The sequence below is a fragment of the Pleurodeles waltl genome, chromosome 6 (genome assembly GCF_031143425.1).
Source record: "Pleurodeles waltl isolate 20211129_DDA chromosome 6, aPleWal1.hap1.20221129, whole genome shotgun sequence".
NCBI lineage: Eukaryota > Metazoa > Chordata > Amphibia > Caudata > Salamandridae > Pleurodeles > Pleurodeles waltl.
This window is the reverse complement of record NC_090445.1, coordinates 1,503,041,111-1,503,066,750: the sequence shown is the minus strand read 5'-3', so window position 1 is coordinate 1,503,066,750 and position 25,640 is coordinate 1,503,041,111. Positions and strand designations below refer to the sequence as shown.

Sequence of the window (25,640 nt, the reverse complement as noted above, 5' to 3'; positions counted from 1 at the left end):
AGACTTCCGTTTCCCTGCCTGTGCTTCTGTGGGCAGGGAAACTCAAAATAATCTCACCCAGAGGGATCAAGCTAAAACAGCTACTCCGTCTGGCCCTGAACATAGTGATTTGTGGTTGCCCCTGGTGTGTTCAGGCACCCTACCCCCCGCTGCACACAGCCTTTTGGCATGTATGGTGTAGGGTTGGGGGCACACAGATTGCTATGTGATGTAACAATATGAAGGGTGTGATTTTAAGTAAGGCAGACTTATTGACTTTGTCAAAGGGTCGGAGTACCAAAATATAAAAAAATAGGTCTTTTGCCTTTACCAAAGGGTCAGCACTTCAACATATGTAAAGCAACCCTTTTGTCTTTGTAAAAAACTACCAATAACTATAATCAAATGTATATTTTACAAATTGACACATTGCAATGTTTAATTAAAGTGCTTGTCATACAATATTTTTAATAAAGCATTATTTACAAAAAAGCAACTTACCATTGGGTTTTTTAAAACATTTTTAAGGCCACAAAGTGCAGCTAGAGAACCAACCACATGAGGGCCATGCATTCAATTTGAAGACCATAGAGCTCTGGCTTGGAGTGCTTTACAAATATGGTAAGCTCTGCTGGGCTAATGGATTCAGTGACCAGGAGATTTACTTAGTTATTTTTACGGCATTATGGGGCACTCCTTTCACTGAGCAGTGATATTAAATGAGCCATTCCTGCCGCTCATTTATTATTCATTTTTTAAATCTTTTATACCTTTTAAAGTGGGAGTCCTGGTGCCCACTCGGGGCACACGCAATATACCCAAATATTGGGGGCCAAGGCAGGAGCCTCAAGGCCACCCATTCCCCTGCCGGCTTCCCAGCCAGCACCCTATATGAGTGCCATTGAAAGCTAGGAATTTTTTCAAAGTGGGCACCCTGGTGCCTACCTGGAAAACTCTCAGTCTGGCTACTCATTGAGGACTACGGAGGGGAGCGCCAATGCCTCTATAGCCCCTAACAGCTCCCCAGCCACTACCATGGCAGGAGCCAGCCATTTTTTATTATTTAGTTTTTAAGAGTGGGAGTCCTAGTGCCCACCTGGGGCACTCACAACATACCACTCATTGTGGTACCAGACAGATTTACACCAAGTTACAAAAACCACGCTTACTGAACCAAAATCTAGCTTTTTGATTTGGTGTAATTCCATTGAGCCATTTTAGCTGTAGCTGTGTCTAATTTTTCCTATGGAGAAATTAATGTGGAAAACTTGTTTTGGGACACCTTACCCCTTTTTCTCAGCCTCACATCACCCTGTAATTGTGCAGGAAGGAGCTGTTGTGATTGAACTTTTTTATTTTGTAATGTTTTTTAAAGATTTGTGCACCAAAGATTTAAGGAAAACAAAACCAACTTTTCCTATGGAAATGTTGTCCTCAGTATAACTCCCCTGTGGCACACATAAACACAGACACCCCTACCCTCAGTAGAGCTCAGCACGCTCAGAACCTTTGCAAATTCAAAACTCTTAAATGGGCCAAAAAATTCAATTAAGTGCAAGAGTTCTAATGCCGTATCCCCATATCCAAAGGTACCATGGAGGCCTACCAGGTACAGACCTAGCTTTTCCAATGGTCTGTTGCACACATGCAGAAATTGATTAGGATAGTATTGGAGGGGCATGAAAAGCTTTGCAGCATAGTGACATGATCCACGTTCAAACATCAGTAGTAAAATAACATGGTATGCTGTAAGTCTGCACTAAGATGCATTGGTGGGACGTGTATACCGTAGACTACAATAACAAATGGCACTGCAGATCAGATTTGAGGTGCTTTGGCAGAGCTCTGCGTGTTACCCATAATCAAATAGTAGAGTGCTGTTGGCAGTTTTGAGTTGCACCTGAGCTATTATTGGTCGATCCAAGTGTTCGAATTGCTGTGAATCTCACATAGTAGAAGTAGGGTAGATCATGATAGCTCTTGGGTCTGGTTCACTCTTTTAGGGAGCTGGTTTTAGGAAAGAGGTGACCTGGAAGAGCTGTATGTTGTCCCTATTGATTGGATTGCAGAGCTCATTGCAGCTCAGATTTGAGTTAAATTGGTAAGTCTGTATGGCTCTCTGCAATGGAATAGTATGGGATACTTTAGTTCATGATTTCTGTGCCTTAGGAGAGGTCATGTGTTCAATCCTAGTGTGGATGTAACAGTGAATTTTGTGCAGGGCAGGATTGGTGTACATCGGTTGGATATTAAGTTGCAGTCTTATATTGTATTGGGAATTTTTCATAGCATCTCATAGCCCTGACATGGGCAGAAAGCACTGTGATTTGCAAAAGACCTGGGTTTTAAATGTATAGCTAGCTGGGTGTTGGTTGTAGAGTGACCTATGTGGGTGATGTTGATTTAGGGGTGTGAGGCTCAAAGACATGCTCCACACACGGTGCCACAAGCATCTATATGCTTAAGCAAGTAGTGTTCAAAGAGTGTGAGGCTAGATGCAGCCTCACATGGTTTAGATCCCAACTTACTAATATATTTGTGTAGAGTATGTGGTTAGGGTGTATGCCACGAGTCACGATTGACATGCTTTGAAACAGGTGCTGCAGATCCACCAGTCGTGTAACCAAACTTGAGGGCCCCCTGCAAAGTACAGGGGGACCTCCCACAGGGATAGAGTGAAGGGCCTGCACACAGTGTACTGTGCTGAAGGGGTCCCCTGGAGCTCAGCCCCCCAACCACGAGGGCTGTGGGGGCTAATGTTAGCCACTGAGATCCACGTTATATGTATACCACATGATGTTTCAAGGAAGAATTAGGTCGCATGTCCCATGAGGGAGAGTCAGGCTCTCAGTACAGACATGACAGAGTGTGCTGTAGATTAGAGCCATATTTATGTCCCAATAAAGAAACATCAAAATGTGCTGAAGTACAGGACTGAGGTGCATAATCAGGTGAGAAGAGTAGCAATTAAGTTTAAAGGAGCCACCATCCAGTGAATGATATCACAGTGGGCCCAAACCCAAGCAAGCATCATCAAACAAAGGAACTATCTGGAAAGCGTATTGATGGTTAGTAATGCAGGAGACTTTTGAAAGAAGCATTTTTTTTATTATACACAGGAAGGGACAAGTGCAGAGAAATGGTGCGAAAAATGTGCAGATAAGAGGTCAAAGATACCGGGCAGAAATGAGGGATACAGATGATTAGTAAAAGGTAATTGGGAAAGCATAAAGGGGAAGGGGAGAAGAAAGATGGACCGGGACAGGCGAGTTGCAGGAGAGGGGTGTAAGGTGTAGTGTAGAGGAGAAATGTGTAGGGAAGAAATAGGAGGTAAGGAGAAAGTACAGAGAGCAGAGGTGCAGTGGGATTATACAGGGGTTGGGGGTGAAAAGACAGTGTAGAGGACTAGAAGAAAGGTGAGACATTAAATGTTTGGTCAGAGATGCAGTGATAGTTGGAAGTTGAAGCAGAATGCTGAAGGGGACTGGTGAAGATGTGATGGAAAGGAAACAGGAAGATGAGAGGTGATGGGAAGACCAAAAGCAGAGATAGGAGATGGGGGTATAATAGCATAAAACAAGTCAGGGTCCACCTCCCAGTCCCAGTAAATTGGATGAAATGGGTTATGGGCCCACACCAAATTCATCAGTGTGTCTTCTGCAAACATATATGCCAGCCTAGCGATAAGCCAAGGACAACAATTTGAGTGCTGCATTATATAGGTTTGTACGCAGGGATTACATTATCCTAAAATGCCTCCTTTTGTATAGATATGTAGTGGAAAACAGAGCATTCAGAATCCTACATTGCATAGCTTTCTGTGGACTGACAGTGATGTGTAAATGGGTTATAGATGTGAAGAGAACCACATTATTTTTTTTAAATAATCTGCATTGTACAGTCATGTAGAGGATAACACTGACAAGCAAATGGAACCTTATTCTGTCGATGTTAAAGTACAATATTTGTTTGCATACGTGCTCAAATTAGCATCTATATGAATCTACAGTTGCATAGACTTTCAAGTGATCATATACATGTCTTTGTGGACCACTGTTGGGTAGAGGATAACGGTAATATCTAGATCAAGGGTTTCCAATTTGGGTCCAGCAAGGCCAGATGGTCATGGTAATCTTGTAAAACGTAATATCAATTTAGATCCATTTGATGTCCTTTTGTAGATATTATGAAAATCTGCAATGGATCAGGCCATGATGAGCCCATTTTAGACACCAAGGCCCATATTTATACTTTTTTGTGCCGTATTTGCGCCTTTTTTGATGCAAAAGTGATGCAAACTTAAAAAATACAATTATATTTTGTACGTTTGCAGTGCTTTTGCATCAAAAACTGGTGCAAATGTGGTGCAAAAAAAAGTATAAATATGGGCCCTAATGTGCATATGGACCTGTACTGTATATATGTGTATGAGTCATATTAATTTTTTTACTTGAATCTTTGTAAATGGTATGGGGGTCATATTACTGTCATCTTGGATCTGTATTGTATAGATATGTAGAGGATCACACTTGTATGCACACACCCATGTATTGTAACAATGTGCCGGGACCATGTTAATGTTGTCATGTATCCTCTTGAAGCAGCATATCTTTCTTTATCTGATAAGTTTGATGGTAACACATTTCAAGGATTGAAGCATGATCTGTTAGAACCTTTTAGGTCAAGTATATTAATCAGATTGTTCTGATATTGAAAAGTATTGATTGCAAATGGTTTCTAAAACTCCTTGTTATTTTTCTTTCTGCAGGAAGCTGACACAGACGATAACCAAGGAACTCTTGGCTTTGACGAGTTCTGTGCCTTTTACAAGATGATGTCAACGCGGCGAGATCTATACCTGCTGATGCTCACCTACAGCAACCACAAGGATCATCTAGACATCGATGACCTGAAGCGTTTCCTGGAGGTGGAGCAGAAGGTAATTTTAACTCCACACATGAATAAGGGGCTTCTACTCCTGACAGTCTGTTTTCTGATCTTTATGCTTTGCTCTTCAGTCTGGGGCTCAAAGAATATTTTTTTATCTTGATTTCTCACAAACCCACTACTTGTCCTTGCTTAGTTATTTTATTATGAGGGATGAGCTTGCGGATCGTTGAATCCGATTGGTTAGGAACAGCAAAGGGCTCTAAACACTGAAATTGAGAGAGCGAAAGAGAGATTAATTATAACGTTGGATCAAAGAGAAGATGGGAGTCTGGGAGAGGCATCTAGGTTAAATGTGACAATGTGGTGAGCCACAGCGAAACAGATCTTTAAGCTGGCTCTTGCAAAGGACAATGAAAGTTGGATGAGAGCCACAGTAAAACTGAAGAATAAGTATTGCCGCACGAGTATATCAAACATGTTAATAACCATATTAGTTTAACCTGATCATATGTAACTATAACCCTTTAAATGAAGTAAACTCTATTCACACCTTTCTTTTATGGCTTCTTTAGCCAAATTTGTGTTTGATATAAATCTTGTCGACTGAATGTGGATTATCAAACTATGATGTTATGGTTTGGCACTAAGTGAGATTATGATTTGGTTTATTTAATTTCATTATATACTGAAGAACATTGTCTAACCAGCACAATGTTCAACAAACATGTACAAAGATGCACTAATTACTAACTTATAAATAATACCGAAGTCTTAGTAAATTTTTGGTATTTCACATGATCGTTAGTAGATACTAAATGATCATTTCACGACTTAGCACAGGTAGAGGACAGGACCCTCTCAACATTTCCAATATTCCCAGTCTGAGGAGCCACGAGGTTTTTTGACAGGTCAGTGACTGCACTGGCATAAATATGTTTTTCTTCCTTTTAACAACTTACAGCTGATTCACCAAAGTATGAATTTATGTCGTCGTTTTTTCTCACTGCCAAGGCATTTTATGTACTTGCTGTTAACTGATTATGTAGCAGATTTTGCCTTCATTAGTGCACTTTTTGTATAGAACCCATATGTTAACGACTTTGTCATTAGTCATTTTGGCACAGTCAATATAAACCCAGCTGGCTATCGTGTTATTATCAAGGGCTTCTATTATCATCTCGTTCTCTTCTTTGCCTGATTGCTGTAAAAGAGGTAAAACAATGGTTGCAAATTGTCCTATTTTCTCCCTTGAGTCAGATGGGTGTCCATTAGTGCTAGTGACCGAAGCTCTGTCAAGTGGTCATATATAGGTGTATCATAGCGTTATTTCTTTTTTGCAATTCGGGCACTGATCATCTAGCCTAGCTCTGCGGCCATGGAGCGCCTCCTTAGAGAGCAGGCTCACATATGTTTTACGAGGCCTGCTTGTGTGAACAGCAATCTTTTAGAGGTACGGAAATCCATAATCCACTATAATACATCATCTGCGCCTTCACCATCTTGTGCCCCAAACCTAACCTGTGACTTAGTCAATGCCTTGCTACAAGCAAAATGAGAACTATGTGTTCTCTCTACCTGTGACTCTCATAGCTTCATTGTTTACTCTGTCCTTCAGGTGGGCTCAGTACTGCACGTACATCTAGCACAGCACAGACGGCCTTCCTAAGTGGCTCATATGAGGGTCTTACAAATCATGAGTAATCCTGGTGAAATATATGGAGAGGTTTCACTCTCATTGATTTATATAATATATATTTACAGTGTGATATAATTGCCAAAATATTAAGTTTATATTATATTGATTTAATATTATTATTCATATAGTTTAAACCTAACTACTATAAAAATCATGTATATGCATATTTATATATGTACATATATATATTTATATATACATATAGATGTGTGTGTATATATATATATGTATATACATATATATATCTATATATATATTGATATATAGATGTATATATATATATATATGTATATATATATAGAGAGAGAGAGATAGGTGAATATGAAAATCTATATAAAATATTAAAACTTTAAAAGCACATTTACTAAACATACTATAAACTTTAAAAACCAATCAAAAATAAAAACAAATAATATAACACTTAAAAAACAAATAACAATACAAATGTATTTAACGAATCTTAAGGGAAGTGTTGGACTTTGGAAATATGACATTTACAATTCCTACCTCAATGTATGCAACAGTAGGGAAAGTGTTGACCTTCAGAGTGGTTGCATGTACTATTCCCACTCCAATCTAAATAACATTAGATAAAGTGTTGGATTTTAAAGGGTTTACATTTACTATTCCCACACCATGCTAAATAACAGAAAGGAAAGTGTGGATTCAGTTTAAGCAAAAGTAAGTAAGCTGTTTGACTTCGGAGGGGTTAGATTTACTATTTCTACTCCAGTCTAAGCAACAGTAGGGAAAGTGTCATACTTGAGGGGTGACATTTTTACTATTCCCACTCTAGTCTAAGCAACAGAAGGGAAAGTAGTGGAGTTCCGAGAGGATAAGTTTACTATTCCCACTCCGGTTTAAGAAACATTCAAAAAAATGTTGTACTTTGGAAGGAATATATTTACTATTCCCACTACAGTCTAAGCAACAGCATGGAAAGTGTTTGACTTTAAAAGGAATACACCAATGAATACAACTTCTATTAATTTAATGAACATTTTGAACACACTACAAAACATCATTAAGCTATCATATACAAAAATACATATAGCGCTGGGAGGCCTACAGGTAGCCATATGCTATATAAATATAAATAACATAAATAACATAACATATATAATAAAGTTAAAATATGGGTTAGAAAGAAAGAAGAAATACAATTACATGTTAATATCAACATACTACACAAAACACATTTTTTAAATGATTAATTATTTATTTAATTGCAATTACTATATAAAAAATAAATTTAATTTAGGTAATAAATATTTCAAATACATAATTTGACAAACAAGATTAAATAGGTTAACTCAAAATAATAGGTATAAAAACATTGGAAATAATTAATCACCAATTAATAACGTACGTATAAATATCAATTAATATAAAACATATAATATGTTTAGATTTTCTTAGCAATTCACTCACCCAAAAAATAACACAGTGTTAAAAAAGACATGTTAATAAACATATAAATACCATAATAAATATTAAAATGAATAAAAAATTACACGAATCACACACTAATTAACAAATTAAGATGCACAATTAATAATCAAATAAAAATTAATGTATTTTAGTCAAACTTTCTTTATTAAATTTTCTAAGACACCCCAATAGCAAATAACACACTTACTATGCATGACAGCTGCAAAAAGGATTCATGGCTAATGGATCTCACAGTTTCGAATACAATCTGTGTCAGAAATGCAAGATTATAAAAAGGAAAATAGAAAAAATAAAAATAAAAATATATTATAACTTTCACCATGAGTGATTATCAATTGATAGCCTTAACTCAGCACACGAGTGAGCTCTCATGGAATCAACTTCCCTCTTGCCCTTGGGGTTCAAAGTCCTACCATTTGTGAGGAGTCATATCTGGAAAAGGTGGAGTGCTCATGTCCGCGTGGGGCAGGCTGTCAGGGGAAGCTCCTGCGATAGGAGTGACACCAGGGGCCCCCATTTATACTCAAAGTTTTGAAAACTATCTTTGAGGATATTGTCAAGGCGTTTCATGGTTAGTGCCTGCCACAGTCTAGCCTGCCATTGAGTCATTGAGAAGGACATCGATTTCTTCTTGGCTTCTGCCAAGGCCATTTTAGCGGCTCCCAGAAACAACCAAAGTATCGTTCTGTCACTTCATGTTTGATATCTGAGGGAATTAGCTCTTAATCCCAGGAGGTCAAATCCTGGGGAAGCTGCCATGTGTTATCCCAGTATCTCTTTTATTTGGGTTAAGATTTGTGACCAATATTGACGGATCACTGGGGAAACCCACCAACTATGCTGGAAATCGCCTAGTAGTCCAAATCCCCTCCAACACATCTCAGAGGTGTTAGGGAAATTTTTCTTGAGTTTTGTGTGGTATAAGTACCAGTCGTGTAAGAGTTTGTAATGGGCGTCCCTCAAACCCATGGATTGGTTCTATCGTAGAATGTCCTGCCACAATTGACTCCATTGGTCTTCTGTAATTGACACACCCAGTTGGTGGGACCAGAAATCTATATGGCGGAGTGGAATGTTAGGTATTGCCTCCAATAATATTTTATAAAGGTAGGTAGGAAATTGCCTCTCTCTAGTCTGCCGGGTTTCTCACAAACCTTTCAATAAGGGAAAGCTCTCTCGTAGCTGCCTCCATAATCAGTGGCGTAACTGTGTGTAATGACATCTCTCCGATGGAGGCAATCAAAAATCTCTTTGACAGTTTTCAAAAGTAAGCATGTTGCCACCATGAAACAAATCAGATATCATAGACACCCTGTGTAAATGGAGATGGGAATTGGGCCCAGGTTCTTAATTTATTGACACTGTCCCAGATGTCAAGAGTCGTTTTTATTGGAGTGCTCAAATAAACATTAATAGGTATATCATTTTCGGGTTTCCAGATCAGGTCCCAGATATAGCAGCCCGTAACAGAGTGGTCCATATGAAGCCAGTATTTGTCTGATTCATGAAGGGACCATTCTGTAATGACTGGTAATTTTGCTGCCTAGTAGTACAGAGAAAAATCAGGGAGGGCCAGTCCACCTACTGATCTAGGAAGTCAGCGCACCCTGTATGTGAGTTGGGCTCTTCCATTTTTCCCAGATAATTTAATCATGAGGGTTCGCAGTGTGGTCAAGAAACTACCTTCTATCAAGATATTGAGGCCCTGAAAAAGGTCCAAGAATCTATGCAAAACCATCATCTTGATTGCATGAATGCACCCTGGCCAAGTCATGTAAAGTGGCGCCCATCTCTTAAGATCTATTCTAAGTTGTTGGAGCAAAGTGGGGTAGTTGGCTTTATTTAAGTCAGAAATTCATGGAGTAAGATTAATGCCCAGGAAAGTAAGTTCTTTCTTTGCCCATTGAAATGGAGTGCTTAGTACCAATTGTTCCATCTATGTAGGGAATAAGGTCAAACTGAGGATATATGTCTTGGTCATGTTAACTCAATGTCCTGCTACTTTCTCACATCTGGTGAGTTTGCATTGTAGAGCTGGGAATGAGGTTGTTGGGGATGTTAAGGATAATAAAAAATTGTCAGTGAAGAGAGATATCGTATGATTCGTGGAGCCGGAGGGTGTAGTCATGATCTCCCCCTCCTGTTGCATCCGTGTAGCTAGAGGTTCTATACTAAGCGTGAATGGGAGAGGGGCGAGTGGGCAACCCTAATGTCCTCCCCTCTCCAAGTCAAAAGTCCCAGAATTCATTCCATTCACTAGAACCCTGGCAATTGGAGCAGTATAATTTGCTCACACCATAGTGATAAATCTCTCACTAATGCCAAAGTGTTGCATAGCTTGAAATAGAAAGGACCAATCTACCCGGTCAAATACATTTCAGCATCTAACTTGACCAGTACTGCTGGGAATGCATTTCTTAGTGGCTTTTTTTAAATAAATGGATTACCCTCCGTAGATTGTCATGGGTTTGCCTCCCTTTTATAAATCCAGGGTGGTCCAGATGGATCAGATCTGGTAAGGTTCTCTCTAAATGGCTGGCAAGTATTTTGGCGTATAGTTTAGCATTTAGATTTAATAAGGCTATAGATCTACAGGGAGTGCAGAATTAATAGGCAAATGAGTATTTTGACCACATCATCCTCTTTATGCATGTTGTCTTACTCCAAGCTGTATAGGCTCGAAAGCCTACTACCAATTAAGCATATTAGGTGATGTGCATCTCTGTAATGAGAAGGGGTGTGGTCTAATGACATCAACACCCTATATCAGGTGTGCATAATTATTAGGCAACTTCCTTTCCTTTGGCAAAATGGGTCAAAAGAAGGACTTGACAGGCTCAGAAAAGTCAAAAATAGTGAGATATCTTGCAGAGGGATGCAGCACTCTTAAAATTGCAAAGCTTCTGAAGCGTGATCATTGAACAATCAAGCGTTTCATTCAAAATAGTCAACAGGGTGGCAAGAAGCGTGTGGAAAAACCAAGGCGCAAAATAACTGCCCATGAACTGAGAAAAGTCAAGCGTGCAGCTGCCACGATGCCACTTGCCACCAGTTTGGCCATATTTCAGAGCTGCAACATCACTGGAGTGCCCAAAAGCACAAGGTGTGCAATACTCAGAGACATGGCCAAGGTAAGAAAGGCTGAAAGACGACCACCACTGAACAAGACACACAAGCTGAAACGTCAAGACTGGGCCAAGAAATATCTCAAGACTGATTTTTCTAAGGTTTTATGGACTGATGAAATGAGAGTGAGTCTTGATGGGCCAGATGGATGGGCCTGTGGCTGGATTGGTAAAGGGCAGAGAGCTCCAGTCCGACTCAGACGCCAGTAAGGTGGAGGTGGAGTACTGGTTTGGTCTGGTATCATCAAAGATGAGCTTGTGGGGCCTTTTCGGGTTGAGGATGGAGTCAAGCTCAACTCCCAGTCCTACTGCCAGTTCCTGGAAGACACCTTCTTCAAGCAGTGGTACAGGAAGAAGCCTGCATCCTTCAAGAAAAACATGATTTTCATGCAGGGCAATGCTCCATCACACGCGTCCAAGTACTCCACAGCGTGGCTGGCAAGAAAGGGTATAAAAGAAGGAAATCTAATGACATGGCCTCCTTGTTCACCTGATCTGAACCCCATTGAGAACCTGTGGTCCATCATCAAATGTGAGATTTACAAGGAGGGAAAACAGTACACCTCTCTGAACAGTGTCTGGGAGGCTGTGGTTGCTGCTGCACGCAATGTTGATGGTGAACAGATCAAAACACTGACAGAATCCATGGATGGCAGGCTTTTGAGTGTCCTTGCAAAGAAAGGTGGCTATATTGGTCACTGATTTGTTTTTGTTTTGTTTTTGAATGTCAGAAATGTATATTTGTGAATGTTGAGATGTTATATTGGTTTCACTGGTAATAATAAATAATTGAAATGGGTATATATTTGTTTTTTGTTAAGTTGCCTAATAATTATGCACAGTAATAGTCACCTGCACACACAGATATCCCCCTAACATAGCTAAAACTAAAAACAAACTAAAAACTACTTCCAAAAATATTCAGCTTTGATATTAATGAGTTTTTTGGGTTCATTGAGAACATGGTTGTTGTTCAATAATAAAATTAATCCTCAAAAATACAACTTGCCTAATAATTCTGCACTCCCTGTATAGGAGGAGCAATATTGCAGGTTATTCACAGGTTTGGGGACGATAGATATGAGAGTTTCGCACCTAGATCATAGCATTCCTGGTTCTGCAGCTATGTGATTAAACAACTGAGTTAAGTGTGGTATTAGTTCCAAGCTGAAAGTTTTAAAGAATTGAGCTGTTAAGCCGTCTGGCCCAGACGACTTTTGAATTTTGAGGGAGGCTACTGCTCTTCGCATTCATCCTGCTCAATGGGATCACTTAACACCTAATTTTTTTCCTGGGTCATCTGTGGGAGGGAAATCCCTTCTAGGTACTGTAATTGATCAGTCTCCCTCAGTTTACCTGCTGTGTAAAGACCTTTATAAAAATCCTGAAAGACATTAATTTTTTCATGTTCATTCTGCGCTTTCACTCCATTCTCTAAATTAATACATCGGACATATTATTTTTCCTGCTTAACTCTCAATTGCCTTGCCAGCTGTGTTCCAACCTTATAATCATGCATGTACACCCAATGTTTGAGGCGAGGCATAGTGAATTCCGCTCTGTTGGTATAGTTCGCATCTAATTTCCCTCTAATGACCGTGACTTTTCTTTGAGCTTGTAAAGAGGGGAATTCCTTGTGTGCCTACTCTGCCAATTTTAACTCACTCTATAGAGTTAAGCATTCCTGGGTTTCCTGCCCAGAAACGGGGGACATAAGAGATACATTTCCCCCTAATAACCACCTTAAATGTGTCCCAATTATTCAAGAGATCCTTATTGTGGGGGTCATTTAACGCACAAAACTTCCTGATGCCTTTACATAATTCATCCGGAATAACCTGTCTCGCATGAGGGTGGCAGGGAAAAACCATCTGCAGTGTTTAGGGGTACCCAGATTCCAATCCAAATTAAGCACTACTGAGGCATGATCAGAAATGAATATGGTATGCCAGTCCAATGACAAGATAATAGGAGTGAGGTATTGATTTCTGAATATGTAATCTAGGCAGGAGTAGGTACGATGAGTGTAGGAGAAAAAGGTGTAGTCCCAGCCCTATGGATCTATGCATCTCCAATCGTCAATTAACCCCATTTCCTGAAATAACATTTTCAAAGTTTTTTGTGAAGCTCTCTGGGAGTGTACTTGTTGAATGGGAGCTATCAATAGGTCCAAGGTAAGGCTGAAATCATCAAAAAGAATAATCTCTCCCTCAGCAAATTCCTCCAACTACCGAAGGAAAAAATGCACAAAGGCCGCTTATGTCCTATTAAGGGCATATATTGTAGCAATCGTGCATGGGTGGCCTCCTATTGTACCCTTCACTATTAGGAATCTACCCTCCCTGTCAGATTTGGAGGCAGAGGTTTGAAAGGCAAGGGAAGAGTGAAAAAGCAGGGCCACCCCATTATGTTTAATATTATGGGAAGACTTATATACTGTGGGATACCACTTATACCTCAGCCTGTGATCTTCACTACGTTTAAGATGGGTTTCCTGTAGAGCCATTATATTGTATCTCGCATCCAAGAGGTATTTCCATATTTTCTGTCACTTAGCTGGGAAATTTTGATACTACTGCATGAAAGCACAGGGAGACTCCTTGATTTTAATGGGTACGTCATTTTAACGCCTGCCTGGAGCAGGTGTTAAAAATGATGGAAAAGATGGTGCAGTAAAATCTAGTAAACTGGGGAACACCCTCCTTGCATACATTATGCCTGGTGCAGGCATAATGTAGCGCAAGAGGCCACAAAGCGGTGCAATGCATGCATTGTAAATCTGGCCCATGGGAAAGGCCACCTTAGTGCCGCCTTAGCATAAAAAAAAATTATGCTATGGCAGTGCTAAAGCAGCGGAAACATGCCCCATAGTGCGCAAAAAACATTATGAAAGTAGAGTGAGAGATACGCAGTCATGCAAGAGAAAGGAGATGGGATATGCAATATGTAATGTGCATATTTTACCAAGAAGCTCCCAAGGCTGCATTGTAATTGTGTGAGTTGTGAGGAGGACGCTGTTATCTGCACTTCCAGATAATCTCTACCATTAGGTCTAATGTTCTTCATAAAACCACTGCCAAGCAGCATGTCTTGGGAGGCTCCAAAGTTGGCTTCAGCAGTTCACTAATCGAACACTTCATTTCTTCCCAGCCCTCATCCCTTATGTATGACGAGATGTCAGGTGTCGAGTAGTTGAGAGTTCGCTGCATGGGCCGTTTTCGAGGACCCCTGTGACTTACAGTATGAATCGTGCTTCCTGTTGTTAGAAAGATTGGCTTGAAGATACGCATGTTGTCCTTTATCCGAGATCACACACTGTCACTCTGTATGCTGAAATAAAACGGACACGAGATGAGATGTACTGTGTTATATCACAGACTACCAAGCCTTGTTACACAGACCATGCCTCGCGATGCCATTTCCAGCCGTTGAAAAGCGCACATCTAACTCAAGGGTACTAGGCACACAAAGCCAAAGGAGGTACAAAATAAAGATTTTGGACTAAATGGCAGTGACTTTGCTGAGAGTGGTTCCTTCCATTGTATTTAATGTTTCTACTTTTTTCACAAGTTGCTAGTTTATTTTTGACTTTTTGCACTTGGATTGTGGGAGTTTATACCTTAGTGTTATCTTAGTACATACCTTTGTTATGTATCATTTTGTTTTATTGCCAATTTTCAAATTCGGGGTTTGACACTTTGAATTGGGTTTTTGTCAATATATTCCTTATTTGATTTTTTTTACTTTTTACACTTTTAGTTGTTACCATTTCACACTTTTTCAGTTCCCGTCATATTTTTCAGTTGACATTTTGAACAGTTTTCACTTTGAATAATCGATTTGCCAAGTTTACACTTTTGGTTTTATTATTTCTCATGTTTTGTTAGTTTACACCTTGGATTTTTGTTAGTTTACACCTTTGACTTTTGACTTACACGTTTTGGTTTTTATGAATTTCCACTTTTGGTCTTTAAGTAGGTCTCATCGTTGATTTTTGACAGTGTCTTTTTTCTCTATGTCAGCTTTATACTTTGTCTTTGCTGCTTTATACATCTTTTTGATTAATTTACTTTTTGACATTTTGTCATTTTAGACCTTTAGATTCTGTCAGATTTCACATTTGAATTTTAGCATCTCACATCTTGGTATTTGGCATTTCGTTGATCTGAAGATGGTTATGCTCTTTTGCATTTAAAAGTGCACTAAAAAGTTTAATGACAAGAACAGATTACCTATTATTGCCTCGTGATCGAATAGGCCCAATATTCGATGGACTTAAGGGTGCTCTATCCTCTGAACTCACATGTTCTTTATAATACAGTGATGCCTAAAAATTTAGATGCTATTAAATTCCCACATAAAATATATCAACAATGCCAGATATAATAATGGCAGTGTAACTGTTGATCTCCTAGCAATAAGGAATGAAACGCTGGCTACTTTCCTGAAGTCAATGTTTATTTTCCAAGATGTGCAAGATTTTGTTGCTATTTTATCAGAACACAGAAATCCTGGAGTTGAAAGGAAAGGCAATACAGGATGCGAGCGCCTAAAGAGAATGGAGTTCTAGGGGTCATCATATTGAATTACAATTACAATTATTCTTGGTGTGATTACTACCAAAACCCTAGGTGCAACCGAAGAACTCCAGAGGTGTGGAGTAGAAGATGCTACCAATAGTGAAGGTCAAAAAATGTATCATTGAATTCCCCGACACTTAAGGGGGATAATTGGAAAAATACCATTTAAACCTCATAAATCGTCATAAAGCTCCTTGACAAAACGTTTGAAAACATTATTTTTATCATGGAAAGTCATCCACTTTTGTCCTTTTGGGAGGTTATTCTTTCACCTATGGCACCTTGTTTCAGAATGTGTGAGCACTCTTTAAGTCCTCTAAAAAAATATCCTGGCATGATTTGCAAATTATATAAGGATCCATGCCCTATGCAAACCCACAGATTCCTCTTATGACTCAGAAGAACATAGTTCCAAAATCGCGTTGATTAGTCAGGGCCACAGTCTTAGTTATGCTGTGATAAGTTTCATGATTGTTTGAAAGCAGCCCTTCCAGGACTGGATCGCTATGGAACATCCAAGGAAATGGCAGTCTTCTAGAAAAGCTGAGCAAAACCCTTGCCAACTTTTTACAGCTAGTGGCTTGCATACCTGGGGCGAACATTTCATTCAGCTTGTTACACAAAATTTCCGTAACCATGCCAGTACTCCACATTGCATAATTATGCACCATTTGTGGTAAAGTTATAGCATAAGCATGTAAAATTACACAAAGGGCCAGAACATAAGCAACTGTTGTTCACACCACTTATGTTTTTTCGTGCTATTTTCTTTACCATGAAACACGTCCTTGCCTCAAAAATTGACACAAGGATGCCTTTTGCAATAAAATACAACATAAGGCCCATAGTTATACTTTTTTGGCACCACATTTGCGCCGTTTTTCGACGCAAAAGCAGAGTAACCTTGCAATTACAATTGTATTTTGTAAGTTTGCGCTGCTTTTGTGTCAAAAAATGACACACAGGCGGCGCTAAAAAAGTATAAATATGGGCCTAAATGACATATTTGCAAGTTGCCTAATTGCACTTGATTTTGTGTAACCTTCACAAAATTTATCAAAATTACACAAAAGCAAATGACGCAAATTGCGAACACTTGAGACTTCTGTGGAGCCCATCATGAGGTTGCAGAAAAGGTAAAGGACTGACAAATTCCTTATATTTCTGTACATCTCTTTTGATGCACTGTTTTGTCCTCGTCAAAGCACCTTTCGGTTTGTTTATAGACTTGAATACCAAGCCAAAGTATTTTGAAGTACTTGAAGAGCCATATTATGAGCACAGGAACAAGTTATGAAGTATTGTGTTTGGCTTTGGGGCACGTTTTTGCTGTATTGTCAGTAAGATAGCTCAGTGATGAAATGTATCCAACAAGAGATTTATGTCTAAAGTGAAGAATGCAGATTTAAATCACGGCATATCCATTCACCGTTTGGTGACTTAATGGTCGTTAAAACGATTTCTATAGTTCTATAATGATACTCTGCCTATAGAAGAGACAAATCATAAAGTGTGCTATATAAGTGTAACAAATACGTTTTTAATGGCATTTAAAACATGTAGTATATTCTTCATAGCACAGCCTCAGTGTGGAGCACATCTGTAGTTGTTGAACCTCTGCGACGGACGTGGGCCTGTGAGTTGCAGAGTCATGATTAAGTTGACGCAGACTTCAGATTGTGCCATTGTTCTGGGCTTGTGCCTGGAAGAAGTAGAAATACTCATATTTTGGTCACTCTTGAATAATTTGTTTATTTACAGAGTCTTCTTGTGTTTGTCTTTAGCTGTGAAATCTTTGAAAAGGGCTGGAGAAGAGATATGTGGTATGGTGTTAATTATTGTGGGGAATGTTATGTCTTCACTGTACAATTTACTTTTTTTTTGTATTCTGTTTTTACATAACATTGAAAAACGAAATTGCTTTGTGCGGATTAGAATGAATTGCCTGCGTTTTATTTAATACACATTTTAATCCGAAGCAGTACGGGTTGGTTGTTATGTTTTAGAAATTAAATGAAAGGAGAACAAAATAATTTGTGCTCCAAAGCTAAGGTAACCATGATGCTCAGGGAATTGGAACAATAGTCCTGCCTTTGACCAATAATTCTCAAATGCACTATGGATTATGGATAATAAGGACTTTTCCCGAAAAATGTATATATCCCACAGTCTCAATCGTTGATCTGTTCCAACCAATGTACTGAATGATAAATACGTCGTTTAAAAACCCAGGGAAGAATGGGTAAAGGGAAAAGTCACCGGAGGCACTAGTATGGAATAATGTCAACAGCAGCCTTGGACCATCTCAGAAGCAGTGCTCAGAAATCTGTGCTGTACTGTCCAGCAGCAGTATCCTTCTAGATGCAGAGTAAAGAGACCACCAAACTTAGTAGCTACAAAAGGGGAGACAGAAAACAAACGATAGAGACCAAGGGTTTTAGAAGACAAGCAAAGGCGGGAGACAAAGAAGGGTTAAAATAGGAAACAGAGAAGGATTGTAAATGCTGAGTAGCCAATTTATGAAAGTGAACTAAGCCAAAACGGTGGAAGATGCTGCCAGGCACTGACCGAGTGACTACACTGGCCGTTTATAGCCTCTGACCCACAAAACCCTAGAAGGTCCACCCACAACCTAGAAGTGGATATTAACCAAGCGCCCATGTCTTAACCTCCTTACTCACCTAGCCTGACCTCTTCTGCACTTATCAGAGTGTCTAAACCCTGCACTCATTTAGCTGTGTAACACTTAGGGCTGTGCGGGGAGCTCCGCTGGCTGAGCTAACAGAGTTTGTGGCACTCTGAGCTCCGTTTGGGCAAAAACACAGCTAGCCCTGCCAGCGGAGCAGAGCTCATCCGGTGCGCACTGCAGCCCAGTTATGTGCTTGCATAGGGGGCAGAGGGAGGCAAAGAGCCAGGCCGCTGCAGACGATGACGAGAGGAGGACCCCCCTGGAAGACCCAGGTAAGTCCTTTCTCTTCTTTTCTTTTTCCTTGTTTGAGTGCACTTGTGCACAAACAAGGACTGAAACAGCAAATTTCGCTGCCTACAGCCCTGGCTTGAATCCATTCAGTAGACCCGAGATATTTAATTTTAAAAGTTTTAAGGAAGATATTGCACCTAAAAGCATCAAGCGCAACTTGTGATCATCTGGTCATGCTAGAGCAGGAGAAAGTCACAAGTGCAGGTCAACCACAATGGAGCTAGCCTGGCAGATGATGGGTCATACCTGAAAACTGGTCCCAGGATGCTTGTTTCTAGTAATGGAGGACCTGACCTGGCAGTTTAGGCTGGAGTGTTCCCATGGGGAGCAGGGTCAAGACTGACTTGCATAGGGCTGAGTCCAACCTGGGGTGGAAAGGCAGGCAAAAAACACATTTGACAGTGGCTGAGATTATTTAAAGTATTCCAGCCATCCCCTTGTTGTTTTTGCATTCATCACAATGGAGCATGGACTAGACATAGGTACCAAATTATTCCCACTGAAAAAGTTACCTTCTCAGAGTCTGGGCGAAGAGTTCAGTTTGCAGTCGATGAGGCTGTGAGGAGAAGAAAGAGCGTTGCGGATGATTGGCACTGTAGCACGAAGCATGCAGAGCAGGGTGTCCTCACTGTTGCACACAGAGCCCATCGAGCTTTGCAGAGTGTCATTGCTGGAGCTTCTCAATGGAGGTTATATCAGGCTGTTATTGTGGTAACAGAAAATGCAGATCTCGCATTGCCATTACTCGCTGGCTGTCACTGTAGTGTAAAGAGTCTGCTTCACCAAAGCTTTGCGTTGACGGTTAACATGGGTGGTAAAGTCTTGGTATGAACTGGCATGTTTGTAATCCCAGAGAGCCAAAACTTAAGGATGCCACCTTTTCTTATAGAAAGACTAGGATCAGGGACTCTTTGTAGAAGAGACCAGCAGGGCTTAAGAGGGTCCTGGTGAAGGTCCATGCAGGTCCATACAGGCCCAGTTGCAGCAGGTCAGCTAGGCAGGCTCAGAGATGCTTCTGAAAATTGTTTTGTCACTCTAACTCAGACAGGAGGTCAGCCCTGCCCGTGAAATCACTCAGGTAGCCTTTGATGAAGGGAGCAGGTCCATTCTTTCTTCTCAGAGAACAAGGTATGCTTCACAAGGCAGGATATTCTCTGGGGAGTGAGGCAGACCTCAAGCAGAAAGGAAGACCTCTAAAGACAAGGCAGGTCTCAAGCAGCAGGCCAGTCCTCTGGGGAACAAGGCAGTTCTTATTCTCCAATGTCCACAGGTCCAGCAGTGTACTGAAGAGTGGATCTGGAGGTCCAATATTTATACCTGTTGCCAGCCTTTGAAGTGGGGCAGGGATTCTTACACTACCCCCACATCTGGTTCTGGAAAGTTCTTCCCTTTCCCTGTCAATGTTCCTAGAACTCTGGGGTAATAAAAGACTAGTGTCATCTTCCTTTGTGTGTAAAGAAGGCAACGCCATTTGAAATGTAAGTGTGGCTGGATACAGCTCAGTCCCAACAATCCTGTTACCATGTCCACTTTTGTGTAAATGTCTGGAAGAAATAGACACATCATAGCAGCAGAGCAATTCACAGTCATGTGACCCACGATACTGGCAGAAGGCAAACACGGTTAGAACAAGAAAACGCCAACTTTCTAAAAGTGGCATTTTCAGAATTGTAACTTAAAATCCGACTTTACAGTTTAAGAGGATTTTAAATCACAATTCATTTGAGTCTAAACAGCATATCTCTATCTGGTGTTAATCAAAAGTTATCACTAGTTAACTGTAATAAAGTAACTCCATGTTATTCAATGAGAGAGAAAGACTTTAAAATAGTTAAAATGACGTTAGGTGGTTTTTCACTACCAGGACATGTAAAGCTTAAGCCCACATGTCCTACTTTTTAAACACATGGCACCCTGCTTTATGAACCTTTAGGGGTGACATATGTATTAAAAAGGAAAAGGGAAGGTGTAGAACTGGCAAAAGCTTTATTTTGCCAGATTGAAATGGCACTTTAAACTATTTTACATGCTGCAGTTGTTAGACTGCAACATGTTTTAAAAGGCTACTTCAGTGGGTGGCACAATGAGTGATGCATGCCCACTAATAGCATTTGATTTACACGCCTTAGGTACATGTAGTACCATTTATTATAGACTTATAGGTAATGTAAATGTGCCATTCAGGTGTAAGCCAATTTTACAATGTTTGAAGGAGAGAGTACAAGCAGTTTAGCACTGTTTAGCAGTGGATAAGTGCACAAAGTCCTAAATCCAACAATATAAAATTCTTCAAAACAAAAGGAGTGAAGGCAAAATGTTTGAGGGAATACCACACAAAGTACGTCAGATGTAACATACAGAGTACCAGAAGTTTTAACCCCTCGGTGCCCGGGATGTAACGGTTACATCCTGGGGAGCACCGCTCGGGTGCCCAGGATGTAACTATTACATCCTGCTATGCACCCTCGGTGGGAGCGCTAGTGCTTCCCGATGGCCAAGCACCCCATCCCCTTGGCAGGGATGGAAGGAAATTGCTTCCCCTTCCACCCCTGCCCCCCGGGAGCCCCTCCATGGCCTCTGATGACGTCAGCACACTAACCTCATCAGAGGTTGCCCTCATCTGGGCTGGAAGATCCTCGTGGGGCAGATCGGCCTATTTTTATTAGGCCAATCTGCCCCCAAAACGTCCAGAAACCTCTATACACCAGGTATTTTTTTAATGTCAGTTATGTGCAAGGGGAGCGACCTCTTAGGCAAGAGTCGCTCCCCTCGGGGGCAGATTTATTTTTGGGCCAATTCTGCCCCCTTTGGGGGCAGATCAGCTTATTTTAATTAGGCCGATCTGATCCCAAGGGGTGCAGAAACCACTAGGCACGAGGAATTATTTTTATTTTTTACTGATGGGAGTAACGTCGCTTCCCTGGGGGGCAATTTTATTTTAAGCCATTTCTGGCCTACTTGGGGGCAGATCAGACTATTTTTCTTAGGCCAGTCTGACCCCAAGGAGGGCAGAAACCACCAGACACCAGGGATTTTTTTTGTGTGCCAATTTCACACAAGGGGAGCGACTCTTTGGGGAAGGGTCGCTCCCCGGGGGGGGGGGGGCACATTTATTTTAGGCCATTTCTGCCCCCCTTGGGGGCAGATCAACCTATTTTTATTAGGTCGATTTGCCCCCAATGGGGGCAGAAATCACTAGGCACCAGGGATTTTTATTTTTTTAAACATTTTTATAGATGGGGAGCGACCCTTCAGGCAAGGGTCGCTCCCCTGGGTGGCAAATTTATTTTAGGCCATTTTTTCCCCCTTTGGGGGCAGATCGGCCTATTTCTATTAGGCCCATCTGCCCCCAGGGGGAGCAGAGTCCACTTAGGCACCAGGGATTGGTGTGTGTTTTGTTTGGGGGGCAGCCCCTTGGGCAAGTGTCGCTCCCCATGGGGGCCCATTACTGTTGGCCATTTCTGCCCCCCTTCGGGCCAGATCGGCCTATTTTTGTAAGGCCCATCTGCTCCCAAAGGGGGGGCAGAAAGCCCACCAGAGATCAGGGAAGATTTATTTATTTTTTTAAAGAGAAATAAATGGGGACAAAGTTGTTCTGCCCACCAGTGGGCAGATGGGACAATTACCCCCAATCCACTTCCCGGGGGCAGAAGCCTACTAGATGCCAGAGAATTAAAAATAAAATAAATAAATAATGGGGTGGTGGCTACCAGCCAGTATGGGCATAGTTATGCCCCCACCCCAACTGAAGGGGGTAACAGTCTTTCAGCTCTCCAACCGCACACTGAAACATCTTATCCCACGGAAAGCAAGAGGACATTTGATTATTTTGTGTTTTGGTTTTACACTTGGGCCTTGAGAGCTTGTCTAACTCTCACAATTGTCCCACTTGTAATGGTGAGGGCTGCACTTTTTGGACTTTGGGACACTTCCATGTAGAAAAATCTACGAGACCTAGACACATCTGAAAACTAAACATCTGGGCGAGCCCAGGCTGGTGTGCTTCACATGCACAGTGCACCATTTTCTTACCCACAATGCCCTGCAAACCTCCAACTTTTCTTAAAATCACACATTTTTCCCAAACTTTTGTGATGGAATCTGCTGGAATCCACAAAATTCCTACCAGCCTGCATTGTCACATCTATACAGATAAAAAATCTGCCCCACTTGTCAGCCTAAAAATGCTTTTTTTCAAATTGCCCTTTTGGACCCGCTTTGGTTCCCCCTCATTTTTCACATGTTTTTGGCTCTTCCCGGTCACAGGCACTTGGCCCACCTACACAAGTGAGGTATAATTTTACTGTGTGACTGAGGGGAATGTTGGGTGTTAGGAAATTTGTGCTGGTGTGTTGATCCCACATAGAGATGTGGGAAAAATGCCACTTTTTAGCTAAATTTGAGGTTTGCTGAGAATTCTGCATAAGAAAACACTGGGGGATCCACGCAAGTCACACCTCCCTGCACTCGCTCGGGTGTCTAGTTTTCAGAAATGTTTGGTTTTGGTAGGTTTCCCCAAAATGGCTGCTGAGCCCACGACCAAAAACCCAGGTGCCCCCCGCAAAAACATGTAGTTTTGTATTTGATCATTTTGATGTCTCCACATAGTGTTTTGGGACATTTCCTGCTGCGGGCACTAGGCCTACCCATACAAGTGGGGTACCATTTTTATCGGGAGACCTGGGAGAACGCTGGGTAGAAGGACGTTTGTGGCTCCCCTGAGATTCCAGAACTTTGCAGCACCGAAATGTGAGGAAAAAGTGTTTTTTTGCCAAATTTTGAGGTTTGCTAAGGATTCTGGGTAACAGAACCTAGTGAGAGCACCACAAGTCACCCCATTGTGAATTATCCTAGGTGTCTAGTTTTTAGGAATGTCCAGGTTTGGTAGGTTTTCTTAGGTGCCAGATGAGCTAGAGGCCAAAATCCACAGCTAGGCACGTTGCAAAAAACAGGTCCGTTTTCTTTAGGAAAATGTGATGTGTCCATGTTGTGTTTTGGGGCATTCCATGTCGCGGGCACTAGGTCTACCCACAGAAGTGAGGTACTATTTTTATCGGGAGACTTGGGGAATGCTGGGTGGAAGGAAATTTTTGGCTTGTCTCAGATTCCAGTACTTTCTGTCACCGAAATGTGAGGGAAAAATGTTTCTTTGCCAAATTTTGAAGTTTGCCAAGGATTATGAGTAACAGAACCTGGTGAGGGACCCACAAGTCACCCCATTCTGAATTTCCCTAGGTGTCTAGTTTTCAAAAATGTACAGGTTTGCTAGGTTTCCCTAGGTGACGGCTCAGCTAGAGGCCACAATCTACAGCTAGGCACTTTGCAAAAAACAGGTCAGTTTTCTTTGGGATAATGTGATGTGTCCATGTTGTGTTTTGGGGCATTTCCTGTCGAGGGCACTAGGCCTACCCACACAAGTGAGGTACCATTTTTATTGGGAGACTTGGGGGAATGCTGGGTGGAAGGATATTTGTGGCTCCTCTCAGATTCCAGAACTTTCTATCACCAAAATGTTAGGAAAAAGTGTTTTTTTGCCAAATGTTGAGGTTTGCAAAAGATTCTGGGTAACAGAACCTGATGAGAGCCCCCCAAATCACCCCATCCTGGATTTCCCTAGGTGTCTAGTTTTAAAAAATGCACAGGTTTGCTATGCTTTCCTAGGTGCGGGCTGAGCTAGAGGCCAAAATCACAGCAAGGCACTTTCCAAAACAACACGTCAGATTCCAATGTAAAAATGTGATGTGTCCATGTTACGTTTCCTGTCACAGGCATTAGTAATAGCCACGCAAGTGAGGTACCATGTTTATCTGGAGACTCGGAGGAACACAGAATAGAAGAACTAGTGTTATTGTCCCTTATCTTTCTGTACATTTTTTCCTTCCAAATGTAAGACAGTGTGTAAAAAAGACATCTATTTGAGAAATGCTCTGTAATTCACATGCTAGTATGGGAACCCGGAATTCAGAGATGTGCAAATAACCACTGCTTCTCAGCACCTTATCTTGTGCCCATTTTGGAAATACTAAGGTTTTCTTGATACCTTGATACCTAATTTTCACTCTTTATATTTCACCAAATGAATCGCTGTATACCCGGTATACAACAAAAACCCATTGCAAGGTGCAGCTCCTTTATTGGCTCTTGGCACCTAGGGGTCTTGAGGAACCTACAAGCCCTATACAGTATATCCCACAACCAGAAGAGTCCAGCAGACGTAACTGTATATTACTTTTGAGAATCTGACATGGCAGGATAAAGCTACAGAGTAAAATGGGAAGAGAAATGGCTGTTTTTTCCAGCTCAATTTCAATATTTTTTTATTTTAGCTGTTATTTTCTGTAAGTAGACCTTGTAGGATCTTAGCTGTTATTTTCTGTAGGTAGACCTTGTAGGATCTACACAAATGACCCCTTGCTGAATTTAGAATTTTATCTACTTTTCAGAAATGTTCAGCTTTCCGGGATCCAGCATTGGTTTCACACCCATTTCGTTCACTAATTGGAAGGAGGCTAAAAGCACAAAAAAAAATTAAAATGGGGTATGTCTCAGTGAAATTCCACAATTGCGTTGAGAAATGTGGTTTTCTGATTCAAGTCTTCCAGTTCCTGAAAGCTGGGAAGATAGTGATTTTAGCACTGCAAACCCTTTGTTGATGCCATTTTCAGGGAAAATAAACTACAAGCCTTCTTCTGCCACCCTTTTTCCCATTTTTTTTTTTTTAATGAGATTTTCGCTGTATTTTGGCAAATTTCTTGGTCTCCTTCAGGGGAAGCCACAAACTCCGGGTACCTCTAGAATCCCTAGGATGTTGGAAAAAAAATGATACAAATTTGTTGTGCATAGCTTATGTGGACAAAAAGTCATGAGGGTCTAAGCGCGAACTGTCCCAAATAGCCAAAAAAAGGCCTGACACCTGAGGGGGGAAAAGGCCTGGGAGT

At 41.0% G+C, this 25,640-nt stretch overlaps 1 protein-coding gene across 1 annotated transcript in view; it reads left to right on the top strand.

The window, feature by feature from the left end:
* Positions 1–25,640, top strand: part of PLCH2 (phospholipase C eta 2) — a 1,343,524-nt gene that overhangs the window by 947,023 nt on the left and 370,861 nt on the right. Inside the window, exon 6 of the mRNA XM_069240985.1 lies at positions 4,748–4,918. Within this exon, the coding sequence (XP_069097086.1) occupies positions 4,748–4,918 (171 nt within the window). The remainder of the gene's footprint in view (positions 1–4,747; positions 4,919–25,640) is intronic.